The 24,165-nt window shown below is 47.3% G+C and overlaps 2 protein-coding genes across 3 annotated transcripts in view; one reads left to right on the plus strand and one right to left on the minus strand.

Moving 5' to 3' along the window:
• Positions 1 to 8,537, plus strand: part of NPTN (neuroplastin) — a 23,889-nt gene extending 15,352 nt beyond the window's left edge. The window contains exons 6-7 of the mRNA XM_069026369.1: positions 6,696 to 6,717; positions 7,043 to 8,537. Coding sequence (XP_068882470.1) covers positions 6,696 to 6,717; positions 7,043 to 7,103 — 83 coding nt within the window. The 3' untranslated portion in view covers positions 7,104 to 8,537. The remainder of the gene's footprint in view (positions 1 to 6,695; positions 6,718 to 7,042) is intronic.
• Positions 8,273 to 23,959, minus strand: REC114 (REC114 meiotic recombination protein). Of its 2 annotated transcripts, XM_069026367.1 has the most exons (6): positions 23,772 to 23,959; positions 23,192 to 23,281; positions 13,752 to 13,835; positions 10,782 to 10,964; positions 10,015 to 10,083; positions 8,273 to 8,760 (listed from the first exon to the last, which is right to left on the minus strand). In XM_069026367.1, the coding sequence occupies exons 1-6, from the start codon at positions 23,934 to 23,936 to the stop codon at positions 8,599 to 8,601; spliced, it is 753 nt and encodes a 250-aa protein (XP_068882468.1). In that variant the 5' UTR covers positions 23,937 to 23,959; the 3' UTR covers positions 8,273 to 8,598. The 2 variants fall into 2 exon arrangements, with proteins under 2 accessions (XP_068882468.1, XP_068882469.1); XM_069026368.1 differs by lacking the exon at positions 13,752 to 13,835.
• Between the last annotated feature and the right edge of the window lie 206 nt (positions 23,960 to 24,165).

The following is a 24,165-nucleotide window of genomic DNA, read 5'->3' on the forward strand; positions in this document are numbered from 1 at the left end:
GAGTAGCACTTACTAACTGCTTACAGAGCATGTGTGGGGCTGCTCTTGGGGTGTAGCCCCCCAGCTGCACCATCGTGCATGTTCTGTGCATCACTAACAGCTTCCAGTGGCTCTGGGGCTTGTCCTGCCCTCAGCGTGGCCTCAGGGACCTCCACCAGCCCGGAAAACTCGGAACAGACAATTTCCATGTTCTCTTGCACATACCCACCTCCATGTCAGTGATTGCAGTTCCCTGCGTTCAGAATTTTCATTGCATGAAGTTTCACAAGGACCAGAACAAGGTCCTGGTAATTTGATACCCAAATATTCCCTGCAAGCAGCCCCAAACGGACTGAATCCAGCAGGAATTGGCTTTGGTGTGACCAGCTCGCAGCACAGCCCCCGTGGTGGTGCAGGGGAGCTCACATTAGAGGTGAAGAGTTCACTGCCTCTTTCCAAGGCAGGAGTTTTCCTGGCTGGCCTGGCTGCTCCTCAGGTACCCGGGGGATCCAGGCTCATCATCCCCCCGGAGCTGTCCAGGATGATGAGCCAAGGAGCCGAGGTTACTCAGTGCTCGCTGGGGCTGCTGTTCTGAGGGCAGAGCCCTGGAGAGTGACACGACGCACCTCCGTGGGGGTCAGATGTTCTCCCTGTCCTCTTTCCTGGAGGAGAAATCCATGCTGAGTATGACAGTCTGTACCTGTGGATGAGGTTTGCCTGGCTGATGGACACAATCGGCATCACGCCGCCTTGAGTCCCTCATTCCTTGGATAGTTGTGCATTTTCCATACTGGCATCGAAGCTTTCCGTGCTGCCATCCGTGGTGGGGAACACCCCGGGAGCTGGGCCCTTGCAAATGCACACGTGAGAAATCACCAGGAGCCTGCTGATTCCCACGTGTGGACATTTGACTGGGGTTAATCCTGAATTTTATTATTTTCAAGACATGGTTACGAAATGCCAAAGTTAATGCCAGGAATGCAGTGGCGTGCTCAGCGTTTGGAATTGCAGCTCCCTGCTTCCAAAATCACACCTCCGCCTCTGCTGCCGCAGTGAGCGGGGCAGGAACATCAGGGAGCTGTGGCTGAGCTGGCAGGCTGAGGCCAAACACCACAGCACTCGTTATCCACAGCATCTGGCACCAGCCGGGATCTCTCCGCTGGCTTTTCCAATCCTGGTGTCGGTGGGACGTGCTCAGCTTTAGGGATCGTGCTCGTGGCAGAGCTCCACATGAGATGGTGCTACAGCAACCACTGAGCTGTTCCTGCCCTTCCTCCTGGGATGGGAATGTTCTCTTTGGACCTCTCCACATTTAGACACTGAGACTGCTTCATCATCCCCACCATCACCCCGTCCTCGCAGGGCGGAGTAACTCTGGAATGCCCTTCCTGAGTGCCAGGTTTCTGTGATGTGTGTCAGCCCAGGTCCCGCAATGGAAGGTTTGAGGAGGGATGGCCCCTGTGGATGTGTGCCCAGGGATCGTTACCCTTTGGCTCAGCACGCCCTCCTGCTGCGGGATGGCGCTGGCTGCAGATCCCTGTAAAGATCCCAGTCCCGAGGGTTGGGCTGCAGGTGTTGGACGTGTGGTGTCCCCCCTCTGCAGCACCTCAGGGTGTCACACATCCACTCCAGGGTGTCTGCCACCCTCCCTCAGGAATCCTCTGATGTCCTGGCCAATGTCTGGCCTGCTGAGAGGAGTGCACGGATAAATGCAAACGTGGCTTATTCAGGCCACTTTCAAGGACTGGTGTTAAAATTTGGAGAAAACCAGTGCTGCTAATCGTGGCCACTTCCTGTGCTCAGGAAAATCAAAGGCTTTTGGAGCAGGAGGAGCTGTTAATGAGCTGCCTGAGCACACCCTGGCCCCCGACTGGGGCAGTGCAGGATGAGCTTCTGGTTTTGGGTCCTGCTGGGAGCTGCAGGTGCCCACACAGAGCTCTCACCTCGTGCTGTGCTCAGGTGGTACTTGAGGGCTGGTTCAGGTGCACCTACACAAATGTGTTTGGGGTGTGCTGGGTCAGCCCCTGGGGTGAGACCAGTCTGGTGCTGAGCTCAAGTGCCCAGTTAGTCCTGGGGGATGCAGCTGGTGGGACAGAAACATTCTCTGGGTGAGACGATGCTCAGGTGTCTGGGATGTTTTTCCCCGGTGCTTGGGAACTCTGCCTGGCCAGCCCAAAGAAACAATTGAACAAATTCCCTTTCCCTCTGATCTCCGTGTTCTGCAGGCTTCAAACGCCCTGGCTCAGCGTGCCCATGGCTCCATCCCTGGGAGGCTGGGGAGGGTGATGGACTCCTGGGTACACTTGGAGCAGTTCTGTGCTCCGAAACACTTCCCAGTGTGAAGCTGTTCCCTCTGTTGGAAGCGCTGCCCATGCTGGAAGAGCAGGGACACTCCTTTAACTTTGGCATTTCCTGACTGCAGGGCTGGGTTGTGCATGGACCTCGCTTTGTGTGTCCAGTGAGCTGCTTGGTGTGCCTCGGGCCAGGGCTGCTCAGGAGCTCCTTCGCTGATGTTTCCTCCTTCTCAGAACTCTGATTTGGGAGTTGATTCTTTTCCCTGCTGCTGGAGAGCAGGAAGAGGAACGTTGCACCTGTGAAATCCCTGTTTCCACCAAAACAGTGGCATCAGGGGGTGCCTGGCACAGGGTTTGCTGCGGTGCTTGTGGATGAGGGGTTCTCCAGCACATCCAAATCCCGTGCTGGAAGGAGGAAGGGAGGGCAGATGGCGCTGGAATTCCTGCATCCCTTCAGAATGTGAGTTCTGACTTGCTTTACGCCTGGTAAGGCAGCATCCAGCTTGCCTCCCATTCCCAGGGAGTGGCCAGGGGCTGGCAGATCCAGAGGGGGCTGGCCACGTGCAGCTTCCATGGCTTTGGGGACGAGAGCTGCATGAGCGTGGCATGCCCTGGCACGTGGCTGCATGCCCGGCGGGGGGCGGGTCCAGCAGGGAATGCCGGGGTGCTCCCCTGGACAGGGAGAGAAGGGAATGGCTTTGTTCCTCTGTGGTAGAGCTCGAGCTGCTTGGTGTCCATAAAGGGAGTGATCAGCCAGCACCACCCGAGTGTAGCGTAGCACAGGTTCCTAAAGGGAGTGGGGTTTCTGCTGTTGTTGGATCAAAGAGTCTAAAATCAGCACAGCCCCTGGTGTAAAGGGTGTTTTCTGGGGTAAGTAGAAAGTAAAAACCCCTTGGCTCCATTCCCCGTAGGAATGGGAGCGGTTTTTACTTGTGAATCCATAGCGACGATCTCGAGTCCGAAGCCGTGAGGTGACTGGGTTATAACGTGTTGCTTTTCATTCTTCCCCTCTCATTCCTCAGCCTAATCCAAAGACTTCCCTTAAATGTGTTTCTTCTCCTGGCTCTGCAGAAGCTCCATCCAAATCCCCACATTCTTTCTAACCCTCTTTTGCTTTTTTCTTGACTTTCCCTGTTCCTGCTATTACTGTAAGTAATTGAAAGAAACAAACTGTTTTAACTGCAACCGCTTGCCTTTTGTAACAAGTGATCTTGGTGGGGGTTTTTTCCCTTTTATGCACATCTTTCTCTCCCACACTTCGAATTCGTCAGGGTGAGCAGATTGTGAGGCAGGTACATAGTGAGGCCATAGCCACCAGCTGTTCCCAGCAGCATTGCTGGATCCCAGTGGGAATGGATCATGACACAGGACCCCGAGCTGCCACAGGCTCTGGCTGCTCCTTCAGAGCATTTGAGCTGCCCCAGGCCAGGCTGGATGGGGCTTGGAGCAGCCTGGGACAGTGGAAGATGTCCCTGCCCATGGCAGGGGTGGCACTGGATGGGCTTTAAGGTCCCTTCCAACCCAAACCAGTCTGGGACCGATTCTTTGCAGGTTTTAAAGCATGAGCCGAGATGTAGAATCCCTTCAGAAGCAAAAATTGGAATCTTAGTGCTGGAAGAACCCGCTAGTGTTTCATTTTTAACTTCCACCAGTCACAAGATTCTTCCCAGGATTAATTTGATATTAAAAATAAACCCTGTAGCTTTCCAAAGGCGGTGAAAGAAACTGAGTGACATCTAAAATGCCTTGTAAATTAAGGCTGAAAGTGGGGGGGGGGGGGCACAAAACACATTCTCCACAAGTGGAGGAGCTAAGGGAGATCTAGTTGTCATCATCTTCCAATTTTAATTCCCAGATATTTTTGCCTGCAGGGATCGATTACATGTGTTAAAAGACAAGCAGCACTTCTCCCCCTTTGGTTCAGAAATGTGTGCTTTTGGGAGCCCATGGAGCAGGTCATTCCATCCCCACAGGAAAGGCTTGGCTGTGGTGGTTATTCCTGTGTTCTGTAACCAGGGGGGTTTTGGAGCCTGCAGATGCCCAGTGCCAGCAGAGACCCTGCAGGAGGAGGGGCTCGGTGTGGTCAGTGGCCGCTCCCGGCAGCGTGTGGGGAGCGCTGGGAGGACGTTCCTGTGCCGTAGGTGTTACTGACTGTTCCAGAGCAGGGCTGTGGCATAAAACTTTGGGTTATATTGATCTTGTCGGTTACTATGACTTCTTTTTTTTTTTTCCCCCCTTCAATTGCATCATACCCTTAAAAAATGGTGGTAAGTGAGAGCTCTGCATGCTTTGGAGTTTGTTTAACCTCCGCTTCAGTCTATACAACGCACAAGTCATAACGTTAACACTCTTGAAAACTTCCTCATTCACGTTCACAACTAATTTGGATTTCAGTTTGCTGTTTTGAACCTTTTCTTTAGTCTGATTTTGTACTGGTTTTTCTGTTGTTCTGTTGCCCCTGGTTTCGCTGAGGGTTCGGTCTGTGTCTGTACTGTACTGGGGATGCTTTTCCAGCACTTAACGGCTGGCCGGGAATTTCCCTTGGTCTTTTTATCTCTGTTTTAGGTTAGAGGTGGGACAGGGAGGAGTGGTGGGGATCCACCATCTAGTTAAAGTATTCCAGTAGGCTTTTTTGTGGGATCTTTGTGAGGAATCACCGATGGCAGCCGTTATAAATGTGAAGCTTCTTTTTTTTTCTTTTTTTTTTTTTTTTGGAAAACACAAACCTGCTGATCTGAAATGGGCATTTAAATCTTTGAGCAGAGAAGGGAAAATGGTTATTTTGTAGTGAGTGTCCACGGTGCAGTTCGATATTGCTGAAGTCCAGCCAAACAAACTCCCAAAGCTGTCGATGGTGCTTGTTGGAGCCGAGCTGGGTCTCAGAGGCAGCGCTGGTGTTGGGGGGCCAGGGCTCGCTGTCCCTCGCAGGCTCGTCCCGCCCAGAGCGCGGAGCTCGGCTGCTCTCGGATCCTTGATTCCCAAAGATGTTTGTGGAAGGAAGCTGTAGATTCCTCTGCTGTGCTTTGTGTTTGAGTACCTGATGTGTCTCTGTATATCTCACTGTATATACAACAGCACATTGATGTCTGGCTGTCCTTCCTAGTCCCAGTTCTCTGTACCGTGTCCGATAGTTACTGTTGCTGGTACTGGAATTCTGTGGACACCGGTGTGTCGCTAGTCTGTTATTTTGGCTGTAAAGCTCTTGGTTTGTGGTTAGTTCTTTATTTTTGAAGTATTTTTTGTTCCGGTCACTGTCTGTGCTAGCGGTGGCTTTGCCTCTCCGTTGCCTCGAAGGCCCAGGTGGAGTAATGTCCCCTCTCCCTGACATTACTCCTGGCGTGTGCTCATGCGGATGCCTACACTGTAAGACTGTAATTTCCATAACTGCTTCATGTGCACTAAGCACCCTTGTGGAATCCTGCTGAGAGTTTCTCAAAGACTTCCCTGAAAAATCCCTCCAGCACGAGGTGGGAACGGCAACTGTCAAGTGCCCAAACCAGCAGGGCTTGAATTGGTCTCCCCAAAATCCATCTGTGGGAGCATTAGGTTCCTGGATTGATTCTTGTACTGTTGTGTAAATGCATTTCTGTTTTCTGTACTGCAGCGTGGGAGAAAACACAGTGTTTGAGAATTCCAAAAAAAGTCCAATTGGTCATGAGAGAGTTAATATGAAACATTCCTCATTGGCAGATTTGCTCCCCCCAGTTCTTAAATGAGTTTTGCCCAGGGCCACGGGCAGGACAGTGCTGTCAGGCCTCTGCAGCTGAAGTGTGTCTGGAGGTGTCCCAGCACCCTGACTCCTCCTGGTGACATTGGATGCTGCTGCCCAAGGACCATGGTTGGGGCTGGAATCGAGTGTTCCCCTTCAGCCTCTTCCTAACATGGTCCCTTCTAATTAAACCTTGAAAAAAATGGGGAATGCAGAGGTTGTGTCATCCGTGGGGGAAGATGAGTGTGGGGTATGTACCCTCTGAGGTGTATCCCAGGAGTTACCCATCAGCAGTGGAAAAATGGCTTAAAAATTACAATACATATTAAAAAAAAGTCAATGCAAGCAAACATCCAGCAGGATTTTACAACTGAACCGTTGGTTTGTCTCCTCATCTATTTTTTATGAGATTGAACCACTGGAACTTGGGGACAAGATGAGTCTTGACCATGTTGCACCAATCTGTCCGCTACAGTTGCAGTCCTTCATGACCAGCATTCCAAGTGTTAACTAAACCCATTGAAGCAACATACCTGCCATTAAACCCGAATCCAGAGCAGTAACTCCATGATCCTTGCACTCCCGACTGGAATGGCCTTTGATGCTGTAGATAGATGAGTTTGCTGCTCGCACTGCGGCCCCTTGCACACACTGACTCTCTTTTTCTTTCCTTCCCTTGTCTCTCCCTCGGTGCATCGGGATGCTTGCTGCAGATGATGAACCAGCTGGGCCAATGTAAGTGTGTTTTAAGGAAAAAAGTACTGTTTGGGTTAATCTGGGGGGTTGTGGGAGGTGATAAATCATAGGATTGATACTGCATGTGACATTACAGATGGTGGTGGACCCTCTGGTGTGTTTTGTATAGCACTGGAGGAAAGAAAAGCAACATCCTGCTAGAAAACAAATGCTGGGCTAAAATACAAAGTCTAAAATGGTGTAGTCTTCAGCTGGTTAAAGGGAGGGAGCATGCAATGCTGTTTAACGAAGTACAAATCATGTCCATTTCTCCTGTACCTGTGGCTTGATTTTCGGTGCATTTCTCTCTCGTCCCTTTCTGCAGGAAAACCAATTCTACAAACAATCACAAAGACAAAAACTTACGCCAGAGAAACACAAATTAAAAATGCTCATCATGTAAGTATTGCCTGCACCCGGCCGGGAGCGGGCAGGCCCAGCCCTCCTGCCCGGAGTGCTGGGGGCGCGGCAGCAAACGCGTTCCCTGGATTCAAACATTGCCGCTGCGCCGAGGCCGCGCCGGCCTTCTGCCGCGCCCCAGGGAGCGCGGGGGGGGACCAAAGCATTGATTGCCTCCAACAGGCGGGTGGTTTAAGGACCTGCTTGCTAAAAACTAGACAAAGCTGCTGAGCCCTCCTGATTCCCCGTAAAAGGTGGAGCTGGGGCTGTCGGGAGCCGTGGGGATTGCAGGCTGCGGCGGCTCGCGCTGTTCACCATTGACTAGCACCTCTTTCTCGTTTCTTTTTTAGAGCTTTAAGTTTCTGAGAGACTGATGGCAATATGACCTGCTAAATTTAAGGGTTGGAACTCTTGGTTCTAGAACTCCAGTTCTGTCTGATTTCTTTTTTTTCTTTCCTTTCCAAGTGAGCAACAATATGACTGTCTAACGCATGCCTTATTTAGCCTCTCCTGCAAGGATGACCTAGCCAGATGAATTTTAATAATGCTTCCGTGTAGAAGGTGTAAACTCTTTTGGGCTTGATGTGCTGTGAATGTTGCTTTTTTTTTTTCTCCTTTCCTCTCTTTACACGAGCAGTAGCCAGGCGGGTTCACGCATGCGCTGTTTTTTACTTCCTGTAGCTGTTAAATTCGGCACCGCTCAAACCGCACCGCTGCCATCTAGTGAGACTTCTTTTGTAAAGTACAGCAAAACTTAAAGATATATACAGTATATATTTATATTTGGGGGAGGGGAAACCAGAAGTCGTTGTGGTTCATTTCGAAGCTGCTGATATTCATTCCTTACTGTATGGCTGGAAGGAGGGAGCGATGCCGGCCGGCGCTCGCAGCAGGGACATTGACATTTCCTTAAGGGCTTTAACCACGGAGCGCGGGGTGTCCTGTCAGGCGTCGGGGCTGGGTGGTGCCAGGGGCTGCTGGTGGTGGTGGGATGCAGTTGGAAACAAAAACAAACCTTCAGTTTATAAATATATATATATGATTGCTTTTTAAGTGATTTTTTTTTTTTTTTTTTTTTTTGTTAACTCATGTAAATTCTCAAATCCTTTTGCACTGATGTGTTCGACATATTCTTGTACATTCAATTCAGGCAAACTTTTATAATTTTCTTTTTTTTTTTTTTTTTTTTGTTTAAATGAAGTGTTACAGCATGGTGATATTCTATGCAACTAGTTATTCCTCTTTAGTTTGACACTGTAATTTCTCATGATTTAAAGATTGTAGAAATAGACCTACCAGGGTTCTCATGATGTGCGTAACTGTAGCTGCATGAACTCGTGTTCTGTGTATTTGTTGAAGTGCAATGATGTATAAAAAGTGGATTCACCTGTTTTTAAAAATAAAACACTGACAAAAACCGCTGTAGGCCTTGATTTTCAACCTTTAATCACCAGAGCTGTGTCAAGGAGCACTGAGTGGGCCTCATTCTTCGGCGAGTTTGAGCAGCTCCTTCTCCACGTCCTGCACGAAGGCTGGGAAGTGCTGGTCCATGAGGCAGAGGCGGATGAAGGGCCCCAGCTCCTGGGCGCTCCACGCCGGGTGCTGGAGCGCCAGGGGCAGCTCCGGCTGCTGCCGCAGCACCAGCTGCAAATGGAAGGGTGGGAAGGTGGCCCTGACCTCGGCCACACCACCCCAGCCATGCCCCAGCTCTCCTTGGTGCTGGAGAAACATGGAGCTGCCTGCCTTTGATGCTCTTGCAATGCCAGCGGTCAGCTGCGCCTTCTGTACGTGAGCTTTTCTCTGATGCCCAGATCTGACTGCAGTGTAGCTTTTACACAGTGTCAAACTCCCCTGCCATTATTTCAGCTGGAAACTTACCCTGGAAATGCTGATTTCCTGGGTACTGTGGCTTCCTGGCGGGTATCTGTTCTGTAATCAGTGTACGCTCTTTATGAGGTGTACATACTGCCACATGGATTGTGTAGGGATAACCAAGGGTGCACTTCCAAGCTTTTTGTTTAGCCAAATGTCTCTTAGAAGTAAAGGATGGGGCTTTTATGTTAAAACATCCATTTCATCCCCATTTAAGCCCCTCTCCTCCCAGCTTTTTCCCATGGTGGTGCGAGAACTCTGGGCATCATGGCACGGGTTGGAATGAGGTGACCTTTAAGGTCCCTTCCAATCCAAACCAGTTTGGGATTCTGTGCTCAGCCAGTAACTGTGAAAGAAGGGTGAGAAAGACAGAAAGCACAAAACCAGAAGAGAGCAGAATTTTCTGCTCATCTGCTGCTGCACTGGCCCAAATTCCCAGTAAATGAGCAACAGCTGACTTCAGGTATTTACCCAGAACTGCTCAGTGAAGCTGTCCATGGAATATGGGGATCTTCTGCTGTGGGTCAGGGCTGAGAAGGGTCCAGGGAAACATCAGAGCCCCTTGCAGTGCCTAAAGGGGCTCCCAGAGAGCTGGGGAGGGACTGGGGACAAAGGGCCTGGAGTGCCAGGACAGGGGGAAATGGCTTCAAACTGCCAGAGGCAGGGACAGGTGAGATACTCTTTGGTTCCCTGATTGGTATTTTCAGGGTTCAGCTCTGAACTGCACAAGTCCTTTCTGGAGAGTCAAACCAGGGCCAGAGCCGTTCACTTGGATGTTGCCTCTGGCTATTTCTCTGCTCTCGTGTGTCATTTGTTCCTGTTCAAATGGGGTGATTACACCACCTAACACCTTGTTTTGCTGCCTATTCCCTGGCTCCGGACCATTACACAGACCCAGTGTTTTGCTGGCGTGGGTGATGGCATCCTGATGTTCAGGGAAGGCATTTCCCAGATGCTTATGGAATCTGAGATGGCTCGTTCTCAGACTCAGTTACAGGACCTAAACAGGACATGTTTGTTTTTTACCTGTGCTAGCTGTGCTACAGATCTTCTTTCTCCAAGGCTTGTGCAGGAATCTGGGAGAGGCTCATCTGGCTAGAAAATACCAAATGCAAATAAGGGCTTGTTACCAAGCAGAGTGTGGGTATGTGCAGGGAGGGAAGCAGTTCCATTTTTAGCGCTGACGGGAAGGGAATGTGCTCAGCTACCTTCTGCAGTAAAAAGGCATCTTTTTATGGAACCTGCATGCACATCTGCTCCAGTCTTCAAAAAGGAAAGACATGACAGTTTAGCTACAGGCCCGTTAGTTCATGGCTAAACTGGAGTTAAAAACTACTTCCTAGGAGTAATTTCAAAGGATGCTGTGTATGGGTGCTCACAGGAGCACACTGCTTCCTTCCCATGGATCTAAATAGCCAGGAGAGCAGAGATTTAGGAATAATCGCCCTGGAAAACACTGTCTGCCTTTGCCTTTTCCAGTTACCTCAGGACTTTTATCCTGGAGAGGGGAAGCATTCTGTTCCTCCTGAGATTGCTTTTAGATGTGCCAGGTTAGGCTCAAATCGTGAAGAGGCAGTTGTAGCAGTTACTAGCACTGCAAACCAGGAGCAGGTAAATACAGAAGGGAGCCAGGATCCAGGGTTACTTTGTGGCTCTGATCGGTTTTTACCCTGGATAACTCATTTCCCAACTCCTGTTTCATGCACACGGCCTCACAGCTGTGAGAAACTTGTCCCGTCCAGCTCTACCAGTCAGAGCTGACCGGTGCTGGGTGTGTGTGGTCAGTCACTTACTGCGTGCTCAGTGTCCATGCCCTGGGTGTCCTGTGGGAGGCCGTGGCAGAGCTGCTGGCTCTGTTCCTCAGCCCCTTGCACCAGGACGTACTCGCTGAGTTTCTGGACACAGCTGCAGCAGTGCTCCTGCATCTCCTCCATGGAGCTCCCCCCGAACTGCACACGGAACATGCGGCACTCGTTCTGCTCAGAAGCACAGGGAAATCAATTAACTCAGAATCCCCTCAAACTACTCCGATTTAATTAAATCCCTATTTGTTGAAGTTGGGAAGAAGGCAGTAGATTAGATTCTTGGATCACTGCACCAATTTAAAAACAAGGAAACAAGTTTTCCCTGCTGTATTTTCGTTTTTCCCAGCAGCTTAACCAGAAGATTGTGACTGCCAATTTGAAAATCAGATAAAAATATGCAAGAAAAGGGTAAGTGATGCAGGGCCACCTGTCACTAATTCAAGGTTTAGCCAAGTGGACAAGCCTTGCCAGGACTCAGTTTCTACATGTGGCAGGAAAATGAAGTTTTATTGTTGCTGTAGGTAGTATCCTGTAAGGGTGTGCCAGCTCTGCACAGTTACTTGTGACTAAAAATGACACTACAGTAAGCAGAAGTTAACTCTGGAGCCAAACTAAGAAGTTCCAGTTAGGAGTCGTGTTCCTGATGCATCAAACTCCAGCCCACCTGGTGTGCCTGTGTGTAGCTAAACCAACACGCTGATTAGGAGCACAGGAAATTCAAATGCATTACTTTAAAGAGTGAAATAGTACCAAAAATCATTTAAAAAACCCAGATAACTCTGACCCCCCCAGAGTAGGTTTTTGGGCTGTACCATAATAGATGTTTTTAGTAAGTGCCCCAGGTTCAGCAAACTGCCCTGAAATGGGGATGGGAGAGTCTGCAGTGTCTGATAAGCTTGGCCTAAGCACCTTGAGCTGACATAAGGTGGGTGCATATTGAGCGTTCAGAGCGTGAATTAATGGGACTTTCTGTTTGATCTTGAAATTTCAAATTTAAAACACTTAAAAGTACTAGGAAACCAGCAACTTCTCCTTGGCCCAGCCTGGCTTATTTAGGTCTTCCTGAGGTTCCAATGTCAAACCCCTTGTCAGTGCCCATTTATAATTCCACGCTGCCACTGCTGGAACGCGAGTGTGAGGACACCTCTCACTTTACAGCTCCTGTCCCAGCGATGAGGCAGCTCTTCCTGACAGCCCCTGTGTTTACATGCCTGCTGCTTGAAGATGTTTGAATCACATAAAAAGATTTTTAGGGCAGGGTAAGCACAAAAACTTGTCTCAGTGCCTTTTAAAGGGAAAAATGTCAAACTAATGTGAAGTGTAGCAGTCATTTGCCCAGTTGGATTTACCCTCATTAATTAAGGAACTGGGGCAGCCTCACAGACCCGGGCACTGAGCTGTGGGATGCCAGATAGGTGAGTTCTGATTTCAGTGACAGAAAGGGAACTTAGGTGGAGTTTCTTTAGGACACTTTCAAAGAGCAGTTGCTTGCTTAGATCCCCAAATGAATTTTGAGGCTGAGCTGTTTGGACTCCCTTGGGTTTCTCACAAGGGCTGTTCAGTACTTTAGTTTGCCATTTATAAACAGTGGACTTCAAAAATTAAACATTGTTCCTCTGTGGAAAGAGAGCTGTGATATGTCAAGGTTTGTAGCATAAACTGAGGACTGGGCAGTCACACCCGAACTATTAAAGAACCCTGAGGTCACAGAATCATTAAATTTGCTCCTCTTCAATGCTGAGCTCAAGGAAAACAGTATGAAGGGGAATGATTTACTGCAAAAATATTAAAAACATTCCCCTTGCTCCTGTTCATAGTTTTGAAACTCATTCTGCTGGCTAAGAGTCCACAGTGCCCTACTGAAGGCATGTTTGAAGTGATGAGTAAGCTCCACTGTAAATGCAGTATTAATGACTTCCAAAAAACAAGTACAGATAAAGCAGAAATTGATCATGAAGATGAGCACAGAAGCTACAGCCACTGTTGGGATATAAAGCAGAGCAGCTGCGTGGTGGAAGCACCGCAGTGCCACTAAATCCAGTTGAAGCTGTGTGAGTTTACAGTAAGCAAACATTGAGATGCACCATATTAATTTCAGACTCTGTTAATATTCCTCCCTTCCTGAACTGCCCCTCAGAGCTTTGCTCGAGCCTCACAGTGAGCAGGATGTTGGTTTTGTCTGGCTGGTGAGGAGCAGCAGAATCCCTTAATGCTGCACTGGGGGCTGGCTCTGGTAACTGGGAAGGGAACAACCTGCTGGTTCATCAGAACTAATTCCTGCCCCAGCTGTCTTCAGGTTTTCCAGGTTTTCTAACAAGCTGATAGAAGGCAGAGTGCAGAGGTGTTTTGGTTTCAGGCATAACTCATGAATTTAAAACACTAAGGCACTTACAGAGTATCAGAGTTCATCTAAGAACAAAATACCTAAGATTTTTATATAAACTGGCAACAAGAATGTGCTGTTTGATGATTTAAAGGCAAACCAACCACTTTTCATCAGGAGAGCTGAGTGGGAGACTGGCAACCCATGTCCATGTTGCTTCCTTGAGCACCGAGTACCTTAACAGCCTGCTGCTGCTGTGCCAGGAGCCACAAAATGGCTCAATAATTGCTTGGTTAGAGAGTTTGTTTGCTGAAGTGCACTCTGACTCAGAGGTAGCTTGGAAGAGATTTGCTTCATCTTTTTAATTGTTAGCCATAGCATAGAGATTGTGAAATAAAACCAGTCTGGCTGTTCTAGCAGCTAATCTCAGAGAGCAGTCTGAGAACTTGGTATCAGCAGTTACAAAAGATATCAGCATTATTCAATCCATTCTTGTTTTACATTTAGAGTAAAAAAAAAAAAAAATCCAATTTACATAAATAATTTATAACTAAATGGTTAAATTTAGCCAAATTGAAGAGATCATCTCCATATTTGTGTTACGTATTAGGAATGCTCCAAGCAGCTCAGCTCACCTTGGCCTGTGCCCGGAGCAGCAGGCACTCTGCTCTCCTCACTATCTTCAGCCACTTGTGGGAATCAATCAGGGAAAAGCCTTCCTGAAATAAAGCAGGACACAAACCAGTGGCACAGCAAGCAGCAACACCCTGGAGCACATGTTTAAGTTCTGTGATGTAATCAAAGGCCTAATGAAGATCAGTCACTGCAGCTGTGCCATTTCTGTAGCTGTCAAGCAGCTGCCACTGTGGAAGTTTGACCATTCTAGGGGTGAAATCCGTAGCTCCAGTAACAACGCTGTGTCAAGGTATGTTCTGATTTCCATAGCTCTCTACATTTGTATTTGTGCATGCTGTGCAGTCCCTGAAATGCAGAATAAAGCAGCTGCAGTTGGAGCTCTGAGTGCTGAAGTTGCCCGGGAGGGCAGCAGAGGGCAGGCGAATCCGGGGAATGGCACCGCCGCGCTTTATCCAAGGCCCGGGGAGGCCTTGGCTCCAGGTGGCACTCAGGGAACCGAGCAGCAGCTTCGGTAATTGGATAAAACTGTTTTTATACTCCAGTTGCATCACTGTCAGTCTCTTCAAACTCGACAGACAGCTCAGCCTCCTGTAAAAACACCCCAGGAAGGTGAAAACATCACAAAACAACTCCAGGGCAACGGACTGTGTCTCCCAAGGCACTCTGAGCCATTACTTAGCAAAGTCCAGGGGAAAAACCCCAACAATTAATGAATTTTAGGGCAGGGAGGAAATCAGGAACCTGTTTTATCCAAACTCACAATACTTTCAGTGACCAAAGGCTTTAGCCCAGGCTGCTTTCCAGGGGTCCTAAGGGTCAAACCCCACAAGTCCTGTCCATCCTGGAGGGCCAGCAGTGTTTGCCATGGTCACCATCCATCTTAGGTGGGTCCAGGCTGGAAAACCATCTGCCATTCTATTTTGGAACAGGGATCACCTCAGTGACTCCACTCCTTTACTGTGCTGGTGCTGGCTTTACAGTCTCATGCAGCAACTGCATGCAGATCTTTAACTGCACTTTTACAGAGGAATCTCTCAAAAGCTGTGAAGAGTTGGACCAAAGGCAGACCAGATCCCAGACATCTGCTATGACAGACTCCAGAATGTCGGCCAGCAGGGAAGTACCATTCCCTAAAGATCTGGAGTCAGAGGGAGAAAAGAATTTCCCTGTGCACTGTTAAAGCAGGTGCTGACAGCAGGAAAGAGGGGCCAGTCCCTTGCAGTGTCTGTCTGCACCGAACACACTCCAAGTGCCCTAAGGCAAGACTTGCTAAGCTGGGAAAGGCCTAAAGGTCAAAACAACAGGGAGATCTCGCCTGGTGAGCGATGGGGAGAGGTGGAGCCAAGCCCCAAAATGCTGTCAGTGAAGCAATTCTAAACCATTCCTTCACTAAGCCGCTTTAACTTGTGGCTTGTGCTTGTTCTGTTCATTTCAAGTAGTTTCTGTTTTGGAGACACACCAACTGTTTATTTAAATATAGCTGTTCCCATATTCAGTCTGGTCTTACAGTGTTTTTACTTTCACTGGAGATGAAGGTTGAACAAATGTTGTCTCCTTAAAATAATAGCTGTTTTGAAAGAAATCATAAAAGGCAGTCACTGTTTAACTTTCCTACCAACTCATTTATTTTATTGATGTTTCCCAGGTTCTTTTATATGTCCTGTTTCTGAGGTAAAACAAGTGGGGAAAAACAGCATTTGGAATTTTTATTTATGTACTCCTGATTATCCAACCCCAACCCCCAAATCTGACTTAACTGAAATTTAAGTTTAACCACTTCATTTTAAAAATCCTTGTCCCCATATTCACAGAATCACAGCCTGGTTTGGGGTGGATGGGACCTTGGAGGTCACCCCATTCCACCCCCTGCCACGGGCAGGGAAACCTTCCACTATCCCAGAGTGCTCCAAGCCCCGTCCAGCCTGGCCTGGGGCACTCCAGAGCTGGAGCAGGGCACATGAAGTCAGGTGAATGAATTCAGAGCAATAAGAAAGAAGAGGACAATAAATGTGTCCCCTGAGCCACACTTGAAGCCATGAGTATCTCTGCCAACACCCAGGCGGAGGGCATGGGGCAGAGCCTGGGAAGTGCAAGGCAATATATTGAGATTACAGTCCATGTGCCTTTCCAGAGGTGATGGATTGACTCTCGACGTGCTCTGGACGTGGGCAGTGACACAGAAAAAAGCAGCGCTCCCTCTGGATTGGTGCTGCCACCACGCTGCCAGAGTAGGGAACAGAGCAGCTGGTCCCTGTTCCCTTGCGCCGGCAGCATCCAGAGCTGCTTCAGTGAGCTGGGCAGGGGCAAAGCCAGACGGCAGTGCAAGATTAACCAGAACATCCCCACAATGCAGCCTGGAACGGGGCACGGACACAAGAGCCCAAATGTTCACCATGTGAAGAGAGAAATGGCAGCACTTTCCTGAAAGTTTGGTCATCAGTGTTCAGTTAGGCACATACTCCTGTTGTACATACTTGTAACAGAAGTGGAGTAAAGGAAGACTGTTTCCTACATCTGTGACCAAAATCTAAGCTTCTCAGAGGGAGGACTGAGTGGAATTAAGCTGAAGGAGAAAACAAAGCAAGATGTTTCCCAAATGTTTTGGAAGCAGGCAAGATGTGACCACAGCTGCCATGAGGCAGGAGCCAGAAATGCTGATCCAGCCTCACAGCCATCGAGTCCAGCACTGACTGGGAAATACTTTTGTTCTGACTTCACATTTCAGCATTCAGAAACCTGCTGTGTAATGAGGGCTGGGAGCTGTGGTGGAAGGTATTGTGTGTGATTTATGAATATTTTTTTATTGTATCATCTAGAAACCCTGTGGTGCTAAACAACACAGGAATAGATTATCTATTTTTTTGTTAGACTGCAACCCTATCTGAACTGAAAATTACTCTGTATCTAAGAAATGCTATTTGTGTAGCAGCTCAGCTATGCTGGCTTGCATCAGTTAGTTTGGATTCACTCATGCTCGACCCAGATGTTTTCAAACAAAACTATGTGTAAACAATAGCTTAAGAGGAAAAGCTTTAATTTTGGTCACAAACATGACCTAGTCTACCCTTAAATTACAACCAGTATTAAAAAACACAAACTAAACCCCAGAATGCTACAGAGAAGCACATTCTCCAGTTTGGGCTGCCTCTTCTAACAGGCCCATGAAATGCAAATACACCAGCTTGTTCTCCAAGTTCGCAGTTCGAAGGAAGGTATGCATTGTATCAGGTTATGGATTAAGGACTCAGCTGGGTATCCCACAGCCTGGGAACGTGTATTTGCAAGGAAGCATGAGGTCAGCTTGAGAGGAAAGGAGTTTTACTGTATGAATTAATAGTGCACAGCTGCCAGGGTGCACGGCTGGCTGGCAGAAGAGAGAAGCTACGGGCCTAGGACAACATCCTGCTTGCAGCACTGTGACCCAGGCTGGGCAGCACCACGGAACACAGTTCCCTGGAAAACAGAGCAATCTACTTCCCAGGTTTCCAGGGAGGCACCTGAGACAGTTCCTTAGCCCTCTCCTTTCCCAAGGTAAGGTACCACTACACAAGCGGGGAGCAAACCTCGCTCACGGAGCCTGGCCAGGGCCGAAGGAGGGATTTGGGAAGCGCCTCTGTGGGAAGGGCGGGATGCTGTGCTGCCCTGAGCACCCTGCCAGCTGCTGCAATGCCCACCAAACCTCCAGGGATGGGTTACATAACCTGCCACTCTTCCCAGGCAGACAGGGCACTGCCCACCTGTGTCACCCTGTCCAGAGCTCCACGCCCTGGGCTGCTCACCACACTGGGCACAGAGCAATTATTCACTACCTAGGTTTAAAGTGTCCTACGTTAAGCTCAAATATCCACATTTTTGACCTGTGATATTGTGGGTATTATTACAATTTATACTGCATAACACCTTGCTTATTCATGGAAGTACCTAATTTGGCACCAGAGCAATGGTGATGTTATTTCCAGGTGTCCCCACAGAACAGAACCAAGATACTGGAGTTGCAAGGACTGTTATTAGCCATTCCCTCAGGAGACAGCAAAAATAAAGACGTGTGAGCAGGCAGGCAGAAAAAGCCTGTGAATTATGTTCAAGAATTACACAGGGCATTAAAGAACAGGCAAAACTCAGATGCTGTAAGAAAACAACCAAAATCGGAGAAGGTGTTTACAGGTAAGTGGTGATCAATGGGGATCACTTTAATAAGGATTTTGTTATTAATAGGTTATTATAATAAAAAAACCTGCACATGCTTGAAACATGACATAGATTCTAAATCAAATGCTTGCATATATCTGAACAATAGCCATTTTTAACTCCTTGCCTTCCCCAAAGAGAATGTGAGTTGCTGTTTTACACTTTTTTCCTAGAATAAGCAGTTTTCTATTTAAGAAGTAAAGATTCTTCATTAATGACTGTGCAATGAAGTTGTGAAAATTAAACTTCTAACATAATTTCACTCCAGTCTTCATTACTACCTTGTAACACACCTGGAAGTTGAAATTTTTGTATCTATTTCCAATATCTAAGTAAGGCCAGAACCATCAGGTTTGATTTCTGCCATATGAGCTGTCTTGAAAACTGAGTCAAGATCAGAAGAGTCAACATGAATCAAAAAAAAAACCCAAAAAAACCCCAAACAAGACAACCTGTAGAGTGAGGGAAGCACAAAGTTGTCCCTGCAAACACATCCAACCCTAACAATCAAGGCAGGCAGACAGGAGTAAGGAATAAAAGGATGTTAATCTCCGCATTATCCTTTTTTTACCCTCAATCTCTTAGACCCTCCAATCTTGCTCTTAAGCCTGTTTGATCGTGGCAGAGAACACACGAGGGCTGAACTCATTAACCAGAGTGCTCTGTGTGTCCACAGGCAGGGAAGCTGGAGGAGGAGGAAATACAGGACACACAGAGCCGCCCCTGGGGGGACTCAGCAACCAAAGAATGGCTTTGGCCAAAGTGCAAACCCTGGGGCAGGAGCAAGTTTTTAGACGGGCACAGCCCACAGCCCACTGACAGCAAAGGTAAGCCCCCACCTAGGACAAACCTCGGTACTTCAGAGTGACAACCTGAATTGTTTTGGGGTTTTTTCCTGAACTACAGAACAGTGACACTTGTCCAGGGCCACAGAGAGGGGCACTGGGTGCTCAAGGATGAGCTGGCTAAAGCTCTTCAGGGCATCCCAATAATGTATTCTTTCATTTCCAGTATAAAATATGTACTTCCCCAGATCGACAGCACACATTAAACTCTAGGTAAATACACTTCATTTACAGACATCACTAATCTTAAAAGAAATATTCTAAGAGCCTGGTTTAGGAGAACTGGGGCAAGAGAAAAGGAAAGAGCAGAAGCCCTTGACATGAACCACAAATGGGAAAGCTGCTGCAGAAGGATACTCAGCTTGTCCAAAACAATCACATCAACAGCACATGTTGAAATAGACAGACTGAAATTGAGATTTCTGAACTACGATTGTGGTAATAAATAAGACAACATAACTTTAATAAAAGAACAACCTTCTGTAGCTTTGCAGTGCTCTACCACAAAGCAGCATTAGCAACCTGCTCACTCCCCAGGTTTCTGTCAGGAGCCCTCGTTTATTGCACAGGGACCATCTCTGCCCAAGGCACTGCTGTGAATCTCATCTCCAAAATTTGGTGCCTGAGTTTCAGGCACTGCAAAGAGAGCATCAGGAACATGAGAATGCCTGCTGAATGCCTGCCTAATTAATGAGTTAGAATCTACTGTACCCTAAGCACTGGTAGCTTATTAGAAGCCATGAGGGGACCAGGAGGGCACTAAGGACATTTAGTCTGCACTTGGAAAGATCGGGTCACAAATCAATTACTCTGGATTAATTTTATCCTATTAAGTAAGTCCTCGTCACAATTTCAATTTGTTTCATTTGTAGGATGTTATGAATTCTAAAACCAGAAATAATTGCACTGAATAAAACACCAAAATATAATTTCCATGTGGTGATACAGAGGGGAAAGGAAGTAAGAGTGGTGGTAAATGGAACATGATGTATCTTGAGTATGGCCAGAAATTATCAGAGATGCTGTTGAGATATTCCTGTAAAATTCCACTGACTATGGTATACAAGAATGAGGTTTTTCTACCATCAAATATGCAGTCTGTTAGGCAACACTGCAGCAAAAACAGGCCCTAAAAATACATTATGTAATTCAATTCCAAATGAAGAATTTGGCTTAAAAAGAAATAAAACAAAACAAATCCAAACACCCTTTAATTTGCATTACGCATCAGGGATTTTTATGTTCCGTGCTCTGAAGTTCCATTTACCCTCCTCTTCATTCCATTACACAAGGAATAGATGGTATTTTGAAAGGAAAACAGTTGTTTCTGTATTTAAAAAAGCCAGTTGTTAGGATATGTGAATATTTTATTGCTATTTTATAAATATTGTTCTTAGAAACGGATCATAAAAGAGCCAGTGGACTCTAAGGAAAAGGTTTCTTAACTTTCCTGCTTAAAAAAAATTAAAAGGACTAAGAGAATACGTAAGTACACCCATCATAGAGAATATTTTGATAGCAATCAGAAACACTTGAATATTGTTCCTACTATGGATATTAATCCAGCCATCAGCAAAACAGAAATTTCCTTTTCTTCACAACTCTTTCAGTTTTGTGTAAAAGTTGTTCATAGGTGAGCAACACACACAAAAAAAATCCTTTTATTATTCATCAATGAAAATTTTACAAAAATACAAGTTCTGCACGTTGAGAAGGAAATGTGTCCCTGTGACACAGATCTGGGGCCTCACCCTGTTCCTGTGCAGAGGTACAAAGCTACAGTAATTGTTATCCAGTTCCCTCAAACCCAGGAGCCTGGAGCACATCAAAACGGCTGAAAAGCAGGGATTAGGAGACAGATCAAAAGACAAGACATCAACAGTTTAAAGGATGCAGTTCCAACACAGCACAAAACAGTTCTGTGAGTACATCAGAGGGAATTTCAATGCAAGTAAGGCAGCACACAGGTGTGGGAGGACACCTTGGCAATCCAAAGGACACAGGCCAGCAAGAGGAAATGGGAGCACAAGTAAAATCATGCCAACAGTTGCAGCATTCCATCAAAGTTGATCCATTCCCCCTGGAGCAGAAGTTGTGCATTATCCCCTCTGACAGAATGTCCAAGATAATGGACCCCCAGTGAGTGGATTTGGTGTGTGACAGGCTCCAAGCACGGTCTGTACTTAGTCGTGCAAAGCCTGGTTAAATATTGTGACAGGTTTGCGACAGCGCTGACAGCTGGGGACTGGAGGGAGATAGAACCACTGAGATTAACCATTTCTGATGATTTCTGCAGCAAAAACACAGCCTGAGCAGCACTGCAAGTTGGTTTGTTGTTACATGGCATCTCAGGAATGAGTTTGCAAAATGCCCCATCCCCAGAAGTGCTTGAGAACAGGCTGGATGGAGCTCTGAGCACCTGGGACAGCAGAAGGTGTCCCTGACGGTGCCCGGGGGTGGCACTGGACGAGCTTTAAGGTCCCTTCCCACCCAAAGCGTTCTGGGATTCTATGAAAACGAGCAGATTGGGTATTTGGTGGGGTTTTCAGCCACTCAGGTGTGTTTAAGAGGACAAGTGGGAGGGCTGCAGCTGGTCCCAGTTCACACCAGTGCCTCTCCCACCAGTTCAGTCCTGCATGCACAGAAGGCACCTGCACCACCAGCCCAAATACACCTGCTCAAAGAGGTGCACCCAAAGCAGTCAACAGGCTGTAAAACCAACTTTGTGAAACTTTTAACAACTTCTCTCTAAATGTTAGTGTGTCAGCTTTAAGGCTGGCATAGAAGCATTGCCAAAATAAACGTTTTTAAAAAAACAAAACAACTTTTTTTTTTTTTCTTTTGAACTCTCAGTACTATATTTTGGTCACATCTATCAAGCATGTCTGTTCCACCTCTCCTGCACTGTGTGATAGCTCCCGCAGTATCTCAGTGTCTCTTAGAAGCTGGAACAGTCCTGACAGATCCCAGAAATTCCTCATCTGGCATTTCACACAAAGCAGCTGCCTGAAAGCTTCACCAGCCACTAAACACAAGAGCTGCAAGAAAGTGCTTTTCTCAGCCAAGTTTTTAGAAGCTTTTCTGATCCCTCATCCTTTCCGACAGCAACACTTTTATCTGCCCTGTTACTTGCCAGATTCAGCCTTTGCCAGGCGAGTCTTTGGAGGGCTGCAGCTCTGGGTTGTGCCTTTTTTGCACTTCAGCTAGTTATTAAAAGTTGCTGTTAGCTTTTGTACGGTTATTTCAAGGACTTCTAGAGCAACATCAGTTACTGGTCACTAACAGGTACAGCCGCTGGGAACAGGAGCATCCTGCACTGAATCAATCATTCCAAGCAGAATTTGGTAAGGCATGGCAGCAAGTCTCATTTCCATTTATGTTTTCAATACTTCTTTCCTTTTTCTTATTCAACACAACGGCTAAAGTACTTCCCGTGGTCCCTTTTTACCTTGTCCTCACGGAATACGAGCTGAGGGCCATCCACAGTCACAGCTCTCTGTCAGCTCATGAATTAACTATTCAACATTCCTGACACACAGGCACCAAAAAATTCAAGGGTATCCATGGTTCTCCCCTATATTTAAATTTCTAGAAGTTTAAGACCCTTTAAGAGGCACGGTAAAAACTAATTTATAAGCTTATACATATTTAGAGCTGTAACACAGCCTCTTATACATTCTATTAAACAAGCTTTGTTATCTTTATACTGCAGCGTTTTGTAATACCTTTCTAACATATTTATCAGCCAGTTCCTACTCGCTATCACCACTGAGTACTGGTGATGTGCACGGAACACACTTGATTCCACCTTCCAGCAAGGGCTTCTATGTCACGAGCATCAAACCCACTCCTAGACAGAGTCTTCCTTTCAGTGTCATTGTGAAATCTTTAGTTTAGTAGCTGCTTATGCTTAAGCAAGTGCAGGAAAACCAGCTGACAAAAGTTGGAATTTTGTCTTCAAGGATGTATGTTGTATGTTAAATCTCATCGTCCAACATGGAATACGGAAGCCTTTTGATAAACCAGATTGCCAAACCAAAACACCATCAGGTCATTGGCAAGAAATCAGCTGGACCATTTAACAAATTATAGCCTTACCTACTTCTAAACATTTTTCTCTTTTCTTAGAAGAATCATGAAAAAACCCCAAATATCTTCCAACATAAGCAACACTTAGCATTACCTCTTAATCTAGATTTTTAGAACCACAGAAGAAATGGTGATCCTCAGCAGGAAATAATGCATCTGGCATTATTCTGAGAAATGTGAAGGGAAAGCAGCACATGAGAATTACCATGAGCAAAATGAAATTGACAGTTCCCACTCAGTGGGAGAGAAGATGAAGCTGAGAAAAGAAACGAAGTTAATACTGATGGAGGAATGTTCTTTACACATGACAAACTTACCAGCACTGTTCGTCCTTGGGAAATAAAGAAATGGCCAGACACCACAATGGTAAGGACAAGAGGGCCTGATTCTTCATTTGATTCAAACACCTTTAAAAAGACAGACAAAGGAAAATCTGGCCCTGCAAGCACAGAATCTACAATTCCCATTTCTAGTGCCAAATAAAAGGTCTCAAAGGTCGCTGTTAGAAGCAGGTGTGTAATTCACATCTCACTAATGCAAGCTGCCCTCCACTCCCACAGACAGGAGGCACATTAAACGATTTTTTCACTAATTATACCTCCATAAACAGATTTAACTACTTTAAACAACCCTCTGGATTCTTCTGCCTTGATCTCTAGATTTTAATACCACAGGTCACTGCTGAATGAAGGAACAAAAAAAAAAAAAAAAGGGCCACTAACTGTGCTACCTCTGATGTGTTGTCATTAGTAATTCATGAGGCAAAATCTCTCCCGATTCCTGCTTTAGCTCTGGACTTGCAAAAAGACACCTCAAAGGCCTCATTTATTCGTGTTTGCCTCACATCAGAGCCAGTTACCCCACACCGCCCCGCCACCCTCCCCGCGCCGCCGGCACCTTCCAAGAGGTGTTTTGCCCCTCATCGTCACCGTCCTTCGGGGGGAGGAAGCGACCGTAGCGCTTCAAGGGCCACGTTGTGGCGCTGCCGAGGAGGGAGGTGTCACCGGCGCTGGCCGGCGCCGAAGCCAGCCCAGAGCCGCGGACGCCGCCGGCTGCCGCCATCCCGCGATGAGGGGGCTGAGGGAGCGCGGTGCTGGAGAGCGCTGAGGGGCTGAGGGCCCTGAGGGCTCTGAGGGGGCTGAGGGGCGGCGGCGGGCAGGGCGCGGGAGCTGGGCGGGAAGCACGAGCCAATAGGAAGACGGAGAGGGCGAGTGGCGGGAAGTTTTCGCCAATCAACGCGAGGCGCGCTGGGGCTCGCGCTGCTCCTTCTTGTGGCGACCCGGCCGCAGGA

This window comes from Aphelocoma coerulescens, chromosome 10 (assembly GCF_041296385.1).
Source record: "Aphelocoma coerulescens isolate FSJ_1873_10779 chromosome 10, UR_Acoe_1.0, whole genome shotgun sequence".
Lineage (NCBI taxonomy): Eukaryota > Metazoa > Chordata > Aves > Passeriformes > Corvidae > Aphelocoma > Aphelocoma coerulescens.